The 16,232-nt window shown below is 37.7% G+C and overlaps 1 protein-coding gene across 3 annotated transcripts in view; it reads right to left on the minus strand.

Annotated features, from left to right (window-relative positions):
- The window catches only part of UMAD1 (UBAP1-MVB12-associated (UMA) domain containing 1), a 79,461-nt gene that overhangs the window by 59,470 nt on the left and 3,759 nt on the right, over positions 1–16,232 (minus strand). For all 3 annotated transcript variants that reach the window (XM_041408476.1, XM_041408475.1, XM_041408477.1), the window contains exon 2: positions 12,709–12,827. In XM_041408476.1, coding sequence (XP_041264410.1) covers positions 12,709–12,790 — 82 coding nt within the window. In that variant the 5' untranslated portion in view covers positions 12,791–12,827. The remainder of the gene's footprint in view (positions 1–12,708; positions 12,828–16,232) is intronic.

A 16,232-nucleotide genomic window follows, 5' to 3' on the forward strand; every position in this document is an offset into this window, starting at 1 on the left:
TTAGTTACAATGATCTCTTCTCTGGGTGACCAGTGACAGAATCGGAGGGAATGGCTGAACTTGTGTCAGGGGTGGTTTAGGCTGGATATTAGACAATGGTTCTTCACCCAGAGGGTGGCTGGGCTCTAGAACAGGCTCCCCTGGGAAGTGGTCACAGCACCATGGCTTATAGAGTTCAAGAAGTGTTTGGACAACGCTCTCAGGCACGCGATGCAACTCTGTGCAAGGTGAGGAGTTGCACTTGATCTTTGCGGCTCTCTTCCAACTCTGCATATCCTGTGATATTATTTTACACAGAACAAGATCCCATTTCTTTTACCAGCCAGCACTGTCAGCCCCCCGGGAGGGCCGGGAGCCCCTGCCCACTGGATCACAAAGCTGGCAGAAGGAATATGCACAAACAAAATGCACCCTCTTCCGCCAAACAGCTGTGCCTGAAGCACACTGTCCAGCAACAAAGTAGGGCTTTTTAAAATCAAATTTTGACAGCTAATGAATGCATTCATGGCTGTGACAAGTTGAATATCACCCAAAAGTATGATGCTCAATTATTTTGCTCCCTTCTTTGTTTTAAAAGATTCTTAATACTCCTAAAAAGGTAGTTTAGTGCAATAGCAAAGACTTGCAAGTATAGAATTTGACTGTTTAAGCTACTTTAAATGAAAAGAGTATTATAACAAAGCACGACTCATTATCTTCATGCAGAATGCATATTTTGCTATCAATAAGATTAGAATTGGTAGGAGGCCTACAAAGGAATACTTGAAACAATAATCTAAGAAAGCAGCTGTCTTAAAAGCCAAAAAATGCATTAGGAACCTAAATTCATTAGCTGTCACTTCTGCAGTGTCCTGGATCCATTCGGGAAGCAGCTTAACTCATGTCTCCCGTCACATTTCCCACTGCATGTTTCAGGCATGATGGGCACATTCCCCTTGTTTCCTTTTCCAGGGAAAAGGAGAGCAGATACTGCTTTTACCCTCACCCTCTAAACCAGCCCATTCAAGAAACAATGGATCTGAAATCTGGTCCCTGTAGTCTGATGATATTCAGACTCCTGGTTGCCACAGGGAGCTCTCTCTGTTAGCTACACTTTAATTGGCTTGGGAACCTGTCTCCCCTTCCTTTGGAAGCTGGACCTGGTTCACCCAAAAAGAAAAGGTTGCCTGGGACAGAAGTAAAACAAATCAGAACGAGTCTGAGCCTGATGCCTAGAAGTTGGCAACACATTCTGTCTCTTCGTGCTGCAAAATTTTTTCAAAAGCTTTAGTGATTTCATTTTAAGAAATAAAAAAAGCACAAATCCACCACGCACGTGGGCCAGGGAGCAGAGATCAATATTCCCATTTTCTTATTCAGAGGCCAGTGAAATTCAATGACTCATGCAGTATCAGAGAAGCTCCAGTGTCTTGCATTTTTGAAGTAGAACCACTGTGCAGCCAGTATAAACACTGAGAGTCCTCTCACTGGACTTTTAGACCTTGGTGCTGGAAGATGTGCATCTGACAGCACTCAGTCTATGCAGAACTCGAGCTGAGGTCTCCCGCTTCTCAGATGAGTGCTTGAATAAGCACAAACACACACCAAACATATTTAAAGAAGAATATGCTGTAACTTCTGTCTTTGGTTTTGAGTCAAGTGGACAGATGTTCTCGAGGTATGGTGCCTTGATTCAGACACTTCAGCTCCAGAGCATACCAAGAATTCAGGCTTATTGCTGGTCTCTGCTTTTTCCAGTAGGTCATTTTAGGCAAATATACTCTAAACAGATTTTGTAAACTAAATTTCAGTGATGCTTAATTCTACTTCTTGGTTCACTCTTTCCTATTTTTTAAAAACACAATACATGACATGAAAACTACTACTTGTTCTTTACTGGGTTTCACCTTTGGGTTGCTCAGTAGTAAAGTAGAAGTAAATTTTTGTAAGACCTGGTATATCCAACTGAAGTTTATATTCAACTGGAGTCAGTATTTAGAACTAATGAAAGCTCTTCGTGCATCTTTTTATGAGTGTTGACATAACTTGTGGGTTAGTAAAAGAAAACAGTTCCAACCAAAAAAAATCCCCTCCACAACTTTGCCTCCTAATGAAGGGTGCATTGGTATGTGTATTTAATATCCATCTTTTAAAGATAATATTGAATGCTTTCTGCTCCAATAGCTTCTAATGTTTTTGTAAAGCGAATCTTCTGTAATCCTACCCTTCTGCAAGACCTATGGATGAAACAATTCAGAAGGAATCACATTGGCAAGTTCCCACTGAAAAATAAAATGGCAAAGAAGTAGCCATAAAGTTCCATTCCATCCCTGACAAAACACCCTTAAGTTTCAAACTAACTGAAATAAGGACAAAAATTAATCTAATGGGTTTTAAATTGTTGCTCTCCCTTGTTCACCTGGGAGTATGAAAACTATGAGCTTAAATCCTGAACAACTGGAGTATACTGCTGGTCCAGACAGATCTCAGCAAAAAGAGATTTTAAATGATACAGACTAACAGCAAGAATCTTTTCTGGTTTACATTGTTTTGTTCCAGGAAAGGTCTGTGACTTAGGATCATTTTAAGGAAGCTTGCCCAATTTAACTGCAATAAAATGTATATTCACATGGCAGTTGCATACTCAAAAACCTCATCTTTAATCTGGGGATAACTAAAAGAGAAAAACAAACAAAAACCACAAAAAACCCCACAACAGACCAAAGCACCTTTGATCACCACAAATGAGCCTCACCACTGACAATGAGCCTCACCATTGACAGCTCAATACTTCCAACTGGGAGATTTCCCTACAGTTTGTACTTGTATTCTTATGGACAAAATACAAAATCCATATCCACCTAATCCATGTTCCCCTGACTTCACCTAGAAATGCTGGCAAAATCAAGAAGGAAATTAAGAGACTGTATTCATCTGCTGAATGAATTTGAACTCCCACACTTATCTCAACTGCTGGGAAGAGGAAAGAGAGAGAAACACACTGCACCAATATTCTGAGTTACATCAACTTAAGATTTTGAAGTATTTTCTGTCCATTATAATTTTTGCCCTATACACAGTTTTTATAGCAAACAACCATGTGTAAATCGAGGAAACAATATACAGAATTAAGGCTAGGATTATATCCTGCAGTGTAGATGGGTAACTACTAACACTGGGGGGGGTGTGCTAACAGACAAACAAACTGCACAAATGAAGCAGCCCACTAGTTCTAGGAGGTAGTTGTATTCTTCTTTATGTTTTACTGTCATGTAGGATATCCCCATGACAATGGAAATAGCACTAATTTACTAAAATTAGTGGAGATTTCCTAAAATATATAAAAAGCACAAAGTTAAATGATCATGTCAGAACATAATGATTACTGTATAATTTCCCCAGCAAGCCATGGTCAATGCTGTGAGCAAATGCTTCTTTTTGACTGGAGGAAGAGAGTAAATTTCATTGTTGTCCACACAACCCTCATTTGTGGAGGAAAGCACTATGTAAAAGCTGAAGATCATTCGGCTCCGTGAGCAGACATCAGAAAGCACATTATATTTTTGGCAACCTCCAAAGATATGTTATGGCAAAACCAGATGAAATAGCACTGAAATGCAAAACAACTGAATGGATAAGTCCCCTATATCCTTTAATTTTTTTTTCCTGACTGAAATGTACTCAACTAGTATACCAAGAAGGAGCAGCTAAAACCCCCCCACATCTTTATGGCCAAGGTGACAAGCCACCTTTCATTTTTAAGGAAAAGCCTTACACTTTTCTTACTATTTCACACTTAGGCCTATGACATGACTGATTTGAAGCACTTGTAAAACACAGGACAAAACCTTCTTGCGTTTCTCTATAATATCTAATTAAAAATAAACAAGATAGTATATCTTTGGAAAAGGAATTTTTCTTCTTCCACTAAAAAAAAAATAAGTACAAAAACATTTATTTGCCAGAGATAGCGAGGGGTGTGTGTAAAATCAGTTCAACATAACATTTCCTTCCGAGAAAATTAACACTGATTAACATCTGTAGAAGTATGAATGACTCCAACCAGAGAGGCAGTGATTGCATGAGCTAATGACTAGGGCCCTCTTTACAAGGCATGATCATCTAACTATGCTGTAAATTGCTGAAAGAGGGACTTCAACCTGAATTTATCACTTGCCAGAACATCAACCTGTGCTCCTGCAACCCATTTTTAACCTCCTGTTTTTTCAGTTAGCTGTAGCTGTGAGTCCACTCAGTATATAGGCAAATCAGACTTGGCCTAAAAGTATGTTCTCATACCCTGAGAACATACCATCTTCTTTGCACCATAAAGCAAAGAAACTTTTAATTCTAAAAGTGATTGAATAATCAGAATGTTCTGGGAAACAAAGTTTACAACCAGCATTTGAAAATCCATACTTTTATAGTACATTTTACTAGGTTTACCCTGTTTTACAATAGACAATAGGTATTTTCCTTTTGTATATTTCAACTTCAAATTGCTTTAAGAATGTTACATAGGCCAATAGACTATGGCACTGCTACTAGAGAGTGAACTTCCAGATATGGGAGTAAAACTGTCAAGCCAGGTGTCAAAAGCTATCACCCTACTATAAGAAAGGTTAAAAAATACAATCTCAGCTATGCAAACACATCATTGTAGACCAGTCATGTCCAAAAAAAGTCTTCCTCTTTTCTAAGAAAAAATTTCTAGGAAAAAAAAGGATTTTCTTACTGAAGCATAATCTGCTTCCATCAGTATTGCAAAAATTAAAATCAGTAGGACCAAACCTCTGAGGAGCACTTTGGAGACTTGCATTGTAGAAAGTGACTATTATACATCAAGTCTGAAGGCAGTTAATATGAAAAACAGGAATGCAACCCCAACCAATATTTTCTTAGAGGACTGGCAGCAAACTGCCAGATGCATGTGTGACCTCAAAACAACCTTTTGCCAGATGCCTCTTTAACCTTTTACAATTACATCAACTTCTAAAAAGACGGCTACATTTTACTATTTTCTTCCTTTGGTTATGCAAATTAAGAAGATGTGCTTAATAGACAGAATGGAAGTGTTTGGTTCTGTGCATTTTTGTCTCTTAAAGCTCCAAAATAAAGCTGTTAAAGCTCCAAAATAAATACAGCAGATAATTCTTTCTTGCCAGCATTAAAACAAGTTAAACAAGAAGTCCTCATCTTCCTTCTTTTCTCCTCCCTTGAGTCCATGGTCAAAACCAGGTAACTTTTTAAGATAGTTAGAGGCCAAGACAATATTCAGACAAAGCACACAATAAATCACTTTTGATACTATTTACTATTTTTAAGTAAAGAACCTTTTCTTTCATAAAAAGTATGCTATACATTGTATGTTACAATCAACAGAAGCCAACACAACCATTCACAATACCCAGATTCCAAACTGGCCCATATGCTAATATTTTGAGAAGGGTATTTGCTGCAAATTTAAAAATAATAAATTCATAGCATGAAAGCACCATTAGTATGTTCCAGGGGCTCAAGCCCTAGAAAGCAAAAGGAAGAGAAATTATGTGGAATGAAAAGTAAGTAGGTCATGTATACTGAAGTGCTAAATACACTAACATCTGATTTGTGACTGAGAGAACTGTTTTTAAAATCTAGAGGTGTACAAGCAAATGAAGAAATGCAGTCATTTGTCAACAAAAATATTCTTTGATGATGCATTAAAGAGAACCCCTCCTTATGCTGTATAGAATCCAAGACGAAAAAAAAAGCATTTCCTTTAAGAAATATACCTCCTTATCCAGCAAAACAATGAATTTCAGTTGTTCTGTAACCCAGATCCTTTAATCTGCATAAGAGATGCTGACTGAGTTCACTCAACCAAATCACTACTGGCTTTCAGAATACAATCAACACATGCTTTTCAACAGTATTAATATAGCATGAAGCTTGTGCTCCTAATTATTCATGTTTTTGCATTCTGTTTTTTCCCCCTGCTGTAAAATATGCAAATTTACTTCTTTGTGTTATTTAGGTCCCACATGGGCCTCAACAGATCTGTTTGGAACGAATTACAAGCCAACATCTAGATACATGCTGTCAACATTTCAAGCTTCATTGTTTTTATTAGGTTGCAATGTCATTATAGATTTGATATTAGGCTTTAAAAAGCTTTTTATAAATCTCTTGAAAACCTACAGTCTAATCAAATGGTGCACTGATAATTACTACTACTGCACTTTTGTGTGTGAAAGGGGGAGAGCAAAGCCCTCCGAGCCCTGAATCCGAGGGAAATCCCCATCTAGCGGCACCACTGAAAACCGCAGGTTGTTTTTGTGCAAAATTAGTCCCAAAGAGGATTAGTTTGACTTCATCACTGAATGAACTGGAGACATTACCTCCTTATGCAATAAGGATCGGTAACAGGAGAGGATTGTTTCTTCTGAATTCCTCCTCCTCCCTTTTCAATCAACTCTGGCTGCAAAATTCAATGCCCAGATGAACTACCGTGGTTTTTAAGTATAAAAACCACAAAGCAGCACTTCAGGAAAGAGGTCACTTTAAATACTGTAACTTCTTAGTGTGCATCAAAAGAGTTCACTTACAGTGGCACAGGCTGACATGTATAAAATATTCTTTAGATAAAAGAATTAACAGATATTCCCCAAATCTCAGATTACTATAAAGTTAGTATTAAATATTTTAACCTCAAAACAGTAGCTTGGTTATTCGAAAACTATAAGGTAGGAAATAATTAAACAAGCGCTTCCTGTTATATAAAAAATAGGTAATGTTAAGTCCATTGATGCAGAAAATGAAAGGACATTGAGCCACTGCTTTTTTCCAACTGGCAATGCCTTGTACATTTCTCCAATGTAACAGTATATTTTAAAACACTGCAGCCCAACCTTCCTTACTAGCACCACTCAAAAGCTCCTTAAATATTAATGAAAAAGCAAAGTAGATATTTACAAGGACTTTCTACACCTTACTACTAACTCCTAGAAAACAAACAGCAGCAGTAACACTAAGATTTTACAAATCTCTTGATGCATTTAATCTTTGAGGAGTGTATGCAGAGGGAAGAAAGCAGAAAAAGTATTTGATTTGCAGTAATGAACTAGTACGGAGGTACTCCTTTGTTTTAGGAGTATTGATATATTAAATTTCCATTTCATAACAGATTCACTCCAGAAAATTCATACATATATTTTATATATATGTATTTATCTCAGAGGCAAACATGTAAGGGGTTCTTAAAAAATATATGTAGAGATCTCTACTACTAAGATCAATATGGAAACTGTAAGGAGCCTATTGTAAGGCCTTTTTCCATGTCGGGCAACACTGGGAGCGTTCCTTAATTCAAATATGCACTTTATCCAAAGTACCCCAAAAAACTACTTGCATACAGAGTAAATTCATGGCAAAGCAGAAACTGCAATTTAGAAAGGAAAAGGTATACATAAAATTGTTCTTTGGAAAAACAATTCAGATTTCCAAAACTAAAAGCTGACTTGGGCTGTTTATTTTACTTTTTGGTATCTTCAGTACAGAAGATTTCCCATTTGTTAAGGATGTTCTGCAATATAACTGCAGCTGACAAAGGGAAGCTTTCATCTGGATGCAAATCATACTTTTCACAGTTTCACAGAGGATGAGGATACTCCTGCCTACAGATGAGGATGATCCTGTAAGAAGGAATTATAATACTGATTTAACTCAACAATATAGATACTGAATACATCAGAGGAAGGTTCAAGTACCTCATCTGAAATAAGTCAAAGTTTAAATGCCTTGCTGAGATTAACTTAAAAGAGTAAGTCATACCTGATCACCAAAATTTTAAGAATACCTGTTATCATCCACCATAATTTATCAAACTCCTTGTGTATTCTTTTTGCAGCCCGTTATGTTCCCGACTTTTCATAGCAGGTTGTAATAATGAAAGCAACAACATCCCACTTATCACAGAAAAGTTCCCAAATTTTCTACCTGTCAACTGGTATTAGTACCAGTTCTTTTCTTTATTTTTAATAAGGAAGAAATAATTACCCTCACAGGATGAAAAACAGTAGTTCCCATCCTCTTTTCTGTGACATTTTAGATGCTGGTGCAAGCCTGAACACATTTGCTCTGTAGAGTTTCTTCTCTTCAGACATCATCATTGAAACTGAAGGGACACTGGTTAATTGAACAAATACAAGACTCATTTAAATACCACAGATCCTTCTATTTCTTTGGAAGAGATTTCAAAATCCTTAATTTCTTATGTCTGTGACTATTTTCTATTGAGAGGAAACCTGATAGGCAAAAAATCATGCTTACTCCAATAAGGATAAACATTAACAAATCAACATTAAACCAAAATTTGCTCATAAATTCTAGACGGCTGTCCTAGATGGCTCTAGGAAAGCCCAGAAGGAAGAATGGAGGTTCACAGTGCAGAAGTGTATATTTAGTACAAAATTCCTGCCAAACTTTCTTATCATGGCCACAGCCTCCCTGTGTCTGTGACTCTACTCTGATGAGAATCCTGTGCCTGTTAATTTCTCCTTAGGTACTTCCTCATTGAAAAACTTCATTACAAAATTGTTGAATCTCAGAAAACAACCTTTAGGTGACACTTTAGTGCTCCCTACAAGTACCAGTACTCCCTATCACTTGTTAAGAGGTTTGCTCCTGAAGCTGAGAGCAGAGCTCTGAAATGACAGTCTTTGGCCAGTATTGAAAATCCATGTTAATTTACATCTTAAAAAACAAAAGTGAAATCTGTCCTAGGTTCAGAGAAGAAACAGAAGTTAAATATGTTTAAAAATCAGGTTTGTCAGCATCTGCAACTGAGCTGCTTCTCCAAATCATTTACTCGATTCCAATATCAAACATAAAAGATCCCCAAGAGAAAACCAAACAAAACCCAACAACTCTTAAATCCATGGAACAGGCTTCCCTTTAAATCACAAGTCAAAAGTAAACAAAGCCTTGAACTCAGGCATGGCCAAAGAATCAGATCAAGAGTTCCTCAGAGAACTGTGCTGCCTGCAGACACAGTGAGAGACACCACAACCCTCCTGGCTGTCCAGCCCTGAGCACAGCACCGGGCTCGGCAGCCCCTTCCCAGAGCCAGGGCTTTGGCTCTCTGTGCCCACGGCCAGCACAGGCACGATCAGCCTGAGCACATCCATCAGGGCCAGGCAAAGAGCTCTGGGAGAAGCCTCCTTCCTTGGTCCCTGCCAGAAGCAGCCTGCAGGTATGTCTGGGAACCTGGGTGACCACAACGCTCTGACCCGACGTCCTGGCCTGGCCTCAGGTGTGCCTGATCCCTGCAGATCCTTGCTCTGGCACCAAGGTCTCGCCTGGCCTCGGTCACTGTCCCCAGAGCTGTGGCGTCCTTGTCCAGGGAGCGTGGCACTGCCCTGCTCCTCAGCAAGCTCTGTGCCCGAGCCCCTGTGCCCTTGGCAGCCTGGCTGGGCTGCAGGCTCACCTGCCTGCTGGAGCCACCAGCGTTTGCTGCTCCCTCCCTCTGGCTCACTGCAATTTTGTCTGGAAAAGTAAACAACACCCTGCACACCAGACTCTTAAACCAAACACAAAGACAAAATTAACTTCTCTCAGTCCTTCTGAAGGAGGACATACAGAACAATATTCTAATTGATTTTAGTTATCTATATGATTTTTTTAATGATGAGGGTGATGAGACACTGGAATAGGTTGCCCAGAAAAGTCGTGTTCAAAGTCAGGCTGCACAGAGCTTTGAATGACAAGGTTTATTGAAAGATGTTCATGCCCATGGAGGCAGGTTGGACTAAATGATCTTTAGAAGTGCCTTCCAACCCAAACCATTCTATGATTCTATGATCTTTCAGTTGCTTCAAGCAAAAACCACCCACCCCAGCTGCACCATCAGCACCATGGGGATTTTGCAGAGTTTCTGACTGTCTTGCCAAACACACATGGGAAGCAGCACTGCTGTCTCCGTTTTTCAACTCCTGATCTTAGTCTGAGATTAGGACTACAAAACATTTGGATCTTTGAGACTGATGGGAGATTTCTAGTTGTGTGCCAAACCAAAATGCTAGCATTAAAACTGTATTTTTCTCTAAGGCTAGCAACGAATGGTACGTTGGAATTTATTTTATATTACAAAAGCCACAAAACATGAGGAATTCCTAAAGAACTACTCTCCAAGATTCCCAAGCTAACTGAAAATTACTTGTTTTCTTAATTCTGGTTTTCAGAATGTTAACATTAAAAACAATTTGTGATGATCAGGAAAGCCTCTGAAACATTTTTCCATTTCTGCATTTGATTCACTCATCAAAACCAACTGCATGTGTTATGCCTATTTCATAAGCCTCTTTTCCCTTTTCAGAGTAATAGTTCTGCTTGTTACAGAAAAAGCACCATTTTTACAGCTTCAAGAAGAGATGAGATAACCAGTATCCAGAAAATTAGTGAAATAGTTGTTAGACATAAAAATATTTTAGTCACTAGTAGGAAATTATATTTTATATTTATTTTGTAGAGAGAGAATTAAAAATTACTTTTTCTTGACTCCCACATATGGAGTATTTACCCCAAAAGCTAAAATAGAGAATTTCTTTCAGCTGCTAGGCTGCAAAGTTCATTTTGTTGATTCTGCTGTTTTTATGAGTCACCTTTCTAGTCAGACATTGAATTCCCAAATGCATTGATATTTTACAAGGAAAAGGTAGATTTCAAATATAGCGATTTATAACAGAAGTTATCTGGAGAAGTTATAAAAACAAAAGAAAAAATTATTCCCAAGATTTGACAGGGCAATAGCTGTGATGGAGTTTTCTCAATAAAGCATTGAATTTTCTTCTCACTTTTTCAAATTTCAGCTAATACAGAAAGATTCCTCCCATGTCCATAAGATATTGGTGAACTAGGCTTTTTGTTCTTATATGCTCTGAATAAAAGACTGGGTTTAAGAACCAACTTAAAATGTCAGAAATTAAATTTTCACTCCCTCTGAGAGCGTTCACTGCCTACAGCAGTATTCACACTAGTGGTCCTAGAAATCTGCTACTGAGATGTGTAAAAGATATTTACTATTGGATTTCCAGAATATTTTACACCAGTTTTGAAAAGCTTCAGGACATTCCATCTGAGTAACAAAATAATAACTAACAGAATGGCCAAGTTTTGTGGTTTGGGTTTTTTTTTTTTTCCCACTGACACTATTCCTAGACAAGAACACCCCTTCCTGATAAATATCTACTTAAGTCCTGACCCATAATTCTGCAACTACATTTGTCTTGCAAGTGATATGCTTCACTGATAAGGCTGATGGCAGCTCTTCTGCTAGTGCAGTCCATTTCATTGCAGACAGCTAAATTAACTTCTGTCTGAGCAAAAAACAAAAAACAAACAAAAAACAAACAAACAAAAAAAAAAACAAACAAAAAAAACCACAAAAAAAACACACAAAAAAAAGAGAAGACTCAAATAAAATTGATTGTTCTTAAGTTCATATTTAACAGACTAATTTTATGTGAATTTATGGGAACAAAGCTTAAATAGTCACTGACAGAATTTTGGGAAAAAGGAATGAAGCTAAATTGAATGCAGAATCAGGACCAGCAACTGTGGGACATAGCAACATTCGGGTGCAGAATTCTGCCTATTACAGAAACTGAAATGTTAAATGGTCTCCAGACTTTTTGGGGATGATGATGTGTCTCCTTTGACCCTTTCACAATGTAAATGCTGGAGTGACTTGATGTAGCCATCAGAACTGCTGCAGGTGAACAAAATCTAGTGGAAGGCAGCCATTAAACACGATAACACAGTCACAGATGTGAAACAGGTTTGTTTTAATGGAGAACTTTTGCCAAAAATGTAAGTTCTCAGAAAGAGTTCCAATAGTCTCTTGTACTGTTAAGACTCATGGGGCTTCTCTGACTTGAAAATGCTCAAGAAGTAACACTTAAACAAAGAAACATTGTAAGATTCCTGATAAGAATGAGTCAGTAAATCAGAGCTGCAGAAGCTGAATATTGATGATGACAGATTCACAAGGAGGAAAACAAATTGTCAAAAGAGAAAAAAGGAAAGGATCAGTTTCAGCATAACAGCAATATTTTTTTTTCTTTTCTGCACACTTAAGCTGACCTGCAAAACTGTAAGAGCTTGATAAAAGCTCCAAATTTAGCCAGTTCACTTCAAATTAGTTTTTGAATAACAAGAAGACTGAAAACCCTAAACTGCTTAATTCTTATCAAACTAAAGAGTCAGGTTCTGAGACAGAGCATCTACATTTACCATGACCAGAAATCCATAAGCACTTCTTAGCTTCTAATATAAAAAGTCTGGGGATAAAATGAAAAGGAAGACACCTGAATAAAAGCCAGTCCTTTAAAAACTGCAGTAAGATATTCCCTTCCCACAATCCTAATCATAAAGCTAGAAGCCTAAACTTTGACCTTTACTGCTTTGTAAGGATGTAACTTTTGTAAGGATCCCTACTCAGCATGAAAGGAAAACAAGAAACTACATTTTCAGTGCTCCTGAAGATAAGTTCAGACTTATGTAAATAAAACTTCAGCTATTTAGTCCAAATGAGCAGACTAGAAAAATTAACTTTGTCAGGAAAAGTAAGAATACTGAACAATTTTTATCATGGTTTCTCTTAACATTTCATTTAGTCTAAGCATCTCAAAGAAACTTCAAGATCAAAATTTCAAATATGAAAGAATCACTTTATACAGAAGCACTGCTTACCCACAATAACAAATCCATCTGCTTCTCTCTCTGGCACTGTGACCTTTTTTGAATCTTGACTTTTTCGGAAGAAGTTGAACATAGTCTTTTTGGGTTCTTCTTTTCTTCCAAGGTGTTATCTAAAATGAAGACAAAATATGTTAAACAAACATATGATAACAGAACTTACAATAAGTTCACATAACAGACATCATAGAGAGTTCACCAACAGATACCACAAGGAAGACTTTTTTTTGTCCTGCTGGGGACCTGTGGCAACTCAGTACTGACTATTCATATAAACTGCCTAAAATTCTGCTGTTACAAATGATCATACACTCCAGATCATACACTACACACATATGTATGTAGTAAGGCCACATACCTAATCTTTATTACCCAATTTGAAATATCAGGCATTTTTGTGTCAGACAGATTACCTTCATGTAGCAACTTCAAGAGGCAAGAGTAGAGTGAAGCACAGAAGGCTTTTATACTAAGTTATGAATGGAGAGGAATCATAAAAAAAACAACAAAAAAACCAAAAAAAACAAAACAACAACAAACTAACAAAACTTCAACTTTTCTCAGTAAAAATTAAAGATGGAAACTCCTTTCAGCATTTATCCAGCATGTTTTCATATTTTTCTGCTACTTTGTATTGTGATTAGACAAGCTTTCTCTTCAAAGAGGGCAGTAACTGTTTTCAGTTTCCCAGTTAGCAATCTTAAAGACAGCCTAACAGTTGAGTATGTTTGATTAACAGTAACCAATGATTTCCTTAAAAGAAAAAGCAGCAAAATCATTTGTAGCAAATTTTTTGCAACAATAATTGATTAAAAGAATCTTACAAGGCAGCTAAGAGCTCCACTGCTAGAAGAAAACAAGGAAACAATTGAGATAAAAGCATGGACTGCAGAAGAAAATGCTTAGTATCCCCTCTCTCAGGTCTGGAAGATTACATAGAAGCAATTATAACTAGCTTAAATAGAACAAAGTCATACTAAAAACCCATGAAGGGACCCATGAGGGTCCCTCAAAGGCTGAACTTGGACCCCTGGACAACACCAACCTATGGAGCAGTCTGTGGTCTGGCTGAAACACATTATGTGCTGAACACAAAGAGGAAGGCTTAAATAAAGGCATGCAAAGATCTTCTCTACTAAAATACCCACATAAGATTGGGGAAAGTGTAATAATGTAATTTCAACTTTGAAGCAGAGTTTGAGGAGCAGAATCCTGGTTTATTTTGCACACATCAACATGTTACGGAGAAGGGACAAATCAATAGCAACATCTAATACACACCTCCAACAGAGGAAAGGACTCCAGGGTAAAGAATTAAATAGGAATACAGAGTCAAGTTTCAGTAACATTATTTCACACTCAATTTAACAAAGAAGAATCTTTAGAATGTGGGAAAGAGTGAAGAGCGCTACTGTGAAATGTGCAGATTAAAAAAAAAAAAAAAGAAAGAAAGAAAGATAAGAATCCTGGATTAGCTACTTGCTGGAATTCTTCATTCCCTACCCAAATATTCATGATACCATAAACAAGACTTTTTTTGCCCTGGCAAGGGACCTATGGCAACTCTGTACTGACTATTCATATAAACTGCCTAAAATTCTGCTATTACAAGCGATCCCACACTCCAGAAAGTCCTGTATGAAGTGTAAGCACTGGCTTGGAACAGTGTATAAATAGATCATGGCAAAAGCAGCAACTATTCAAACTGTGGCCTGATACCTGAGACTTGAAGACTGAATACCCCACAGCCTGGCCTGCTTGCTTATGCTGATACAGTGCAACTTCTGGCCACCAAATAAACTACATTAATGTGCACAAAACCAGAACAAACTATTCTGTGATGCAATCCCAGGAATACAGATATTTTAAAAAAATGTTATTTTACAACACTTTATTCCCTTTTGCTTATTTTCCTGCATTAGCAAGAGAAATACTGATATTTCCAGTTCCATGGAGATTACACAGTAGAAACTCCTAATTATCTCATTTATTCCTTACCTCCCCCCACACCCAGGCTCAACACATGGCGCCAGCAGCATATTCCTTTTTCAGCCCTCAGGGAATAAGTCTTCTCCTGCTACCAATTAGGGTTGTCAGTCCCATAGCTCAAGTGGTAAAAACCTGTGCTGTAATGCTCGAGAGTCAGGTTTCTGCTCCAATGATGTATGAAGGAGAGGCAGTTGTGGAACAGTTTAAAATGCAATTTTACCTTCATCCTAAGCGTGCAACAACAAGAAGCAAAATCAACTTGATGTGCAAAATCTCAGAGATAGCTTTGGTAAAGGCTCAGATTCCAGCCAGTCACTCGAGGTGCCAGAGCTGCAGTTGCTCCACTCACATTTTTTTCTCTTTTGAGATCTGCGTTATTGTACAGTTTTCAGCTCTATCACTTAATGTCCCCCTTCCCTTCTTTCTAGCACAAAGAAAAGCATCTTAATCAGTATATACACGGCACAAAAGACTTGTGCAGGGAACCACGCACTTTTAGTCTTTTAAATCCTCCATACTTAACATACCTAAACGTCACTGCTTAAAAGATAATAGGCATTTAAATTCAGAGTAAATTAGTGATCAGGACAAGTTGATCTAGCCAAATTAAGGTTACAAGCACTTTCACATACTAGATTTTTTGCTTTTGTTGACACTATCCCATTTTTTTCTAAAACCCACAGAATTCATCTTATCTACATACGTAAGTGTTGATCTTTATTTTGGAATTTTCTCTTTCTGAAGTAGCTTAATTTACTGCCAGCAGTATTTCTCTAACAGAAAACAAAAAACCAAAACCAAACCAAATTACAATCAAAACCCACATATAGGTTTGCCTGAAGCAGAAATCCAAACAAAATTAACAGAAGTAAGTCCTAAGCTCAGGCCTCAAGTCTTATGCTGTTAAAATCACCAGCCCAGCACTAAGGAAACAGTACCTGCTGTATTTTGTGACTGTGAATGTGGGGAGGCAGTATAAAAAACCACATATTAAGAAGACTAACATATTTAGTGTTTCCTTCTCTAGGAGCCTCCTAGAAACAAAAGTTGTGCTTGTAGATCTTCTCTTTGAAAGGTATGTGGAAGGAAGAGTTCACCAACTATTACTTTCACATTTCGGTAACTTTGTTGAACACACCATAAACTTAAAAACAAAGAATGACTAAAAAAACAGAGGGGGGAGCACAGAAACAAAAAATAGAGCTACATACAGTACAGCATGGGTAAGGGAAAGAGTGTAGACAGGCAATGCATTTGTGATGCTCTTTTAAGAATCTTATCAACTGTGCTACTTCAAAAGTAAACATAAATCTCCCCAGCAACGGGAAATGCAACCACTAAATTTCTTGAATCACATGTTAAAAACTGAACAAAGCCCCTATCCAACAAAGAAACACAGAGCTGAATGGAAACACTCGTGCTCTTGAAGATAAGGACACAGTTTAAGCACTTGCAGAATCAGGCTGCAGTTTTACTACTTGTAGATAAGATGAGGTTTCAGGCAATGAAAGCTCAGAACAACCAGTTTC

This window comes from Onychostruthus taczanowskii, unplaced genomic scaffold (assembly GCF_017590055.1).
Source record: "Onychostruthus taczanowskii isolate IOZ18803 unplaced genomic scaffold, ASM1759005v1 scaffold3, whole genome shotgun sequence".
Lineage (NCBI taxonomy): Eukaryota > Metazoa > Chordata > Aves > Passeriformes > Passeridae > Onychostruthus > Onychostruthus taczanowskii.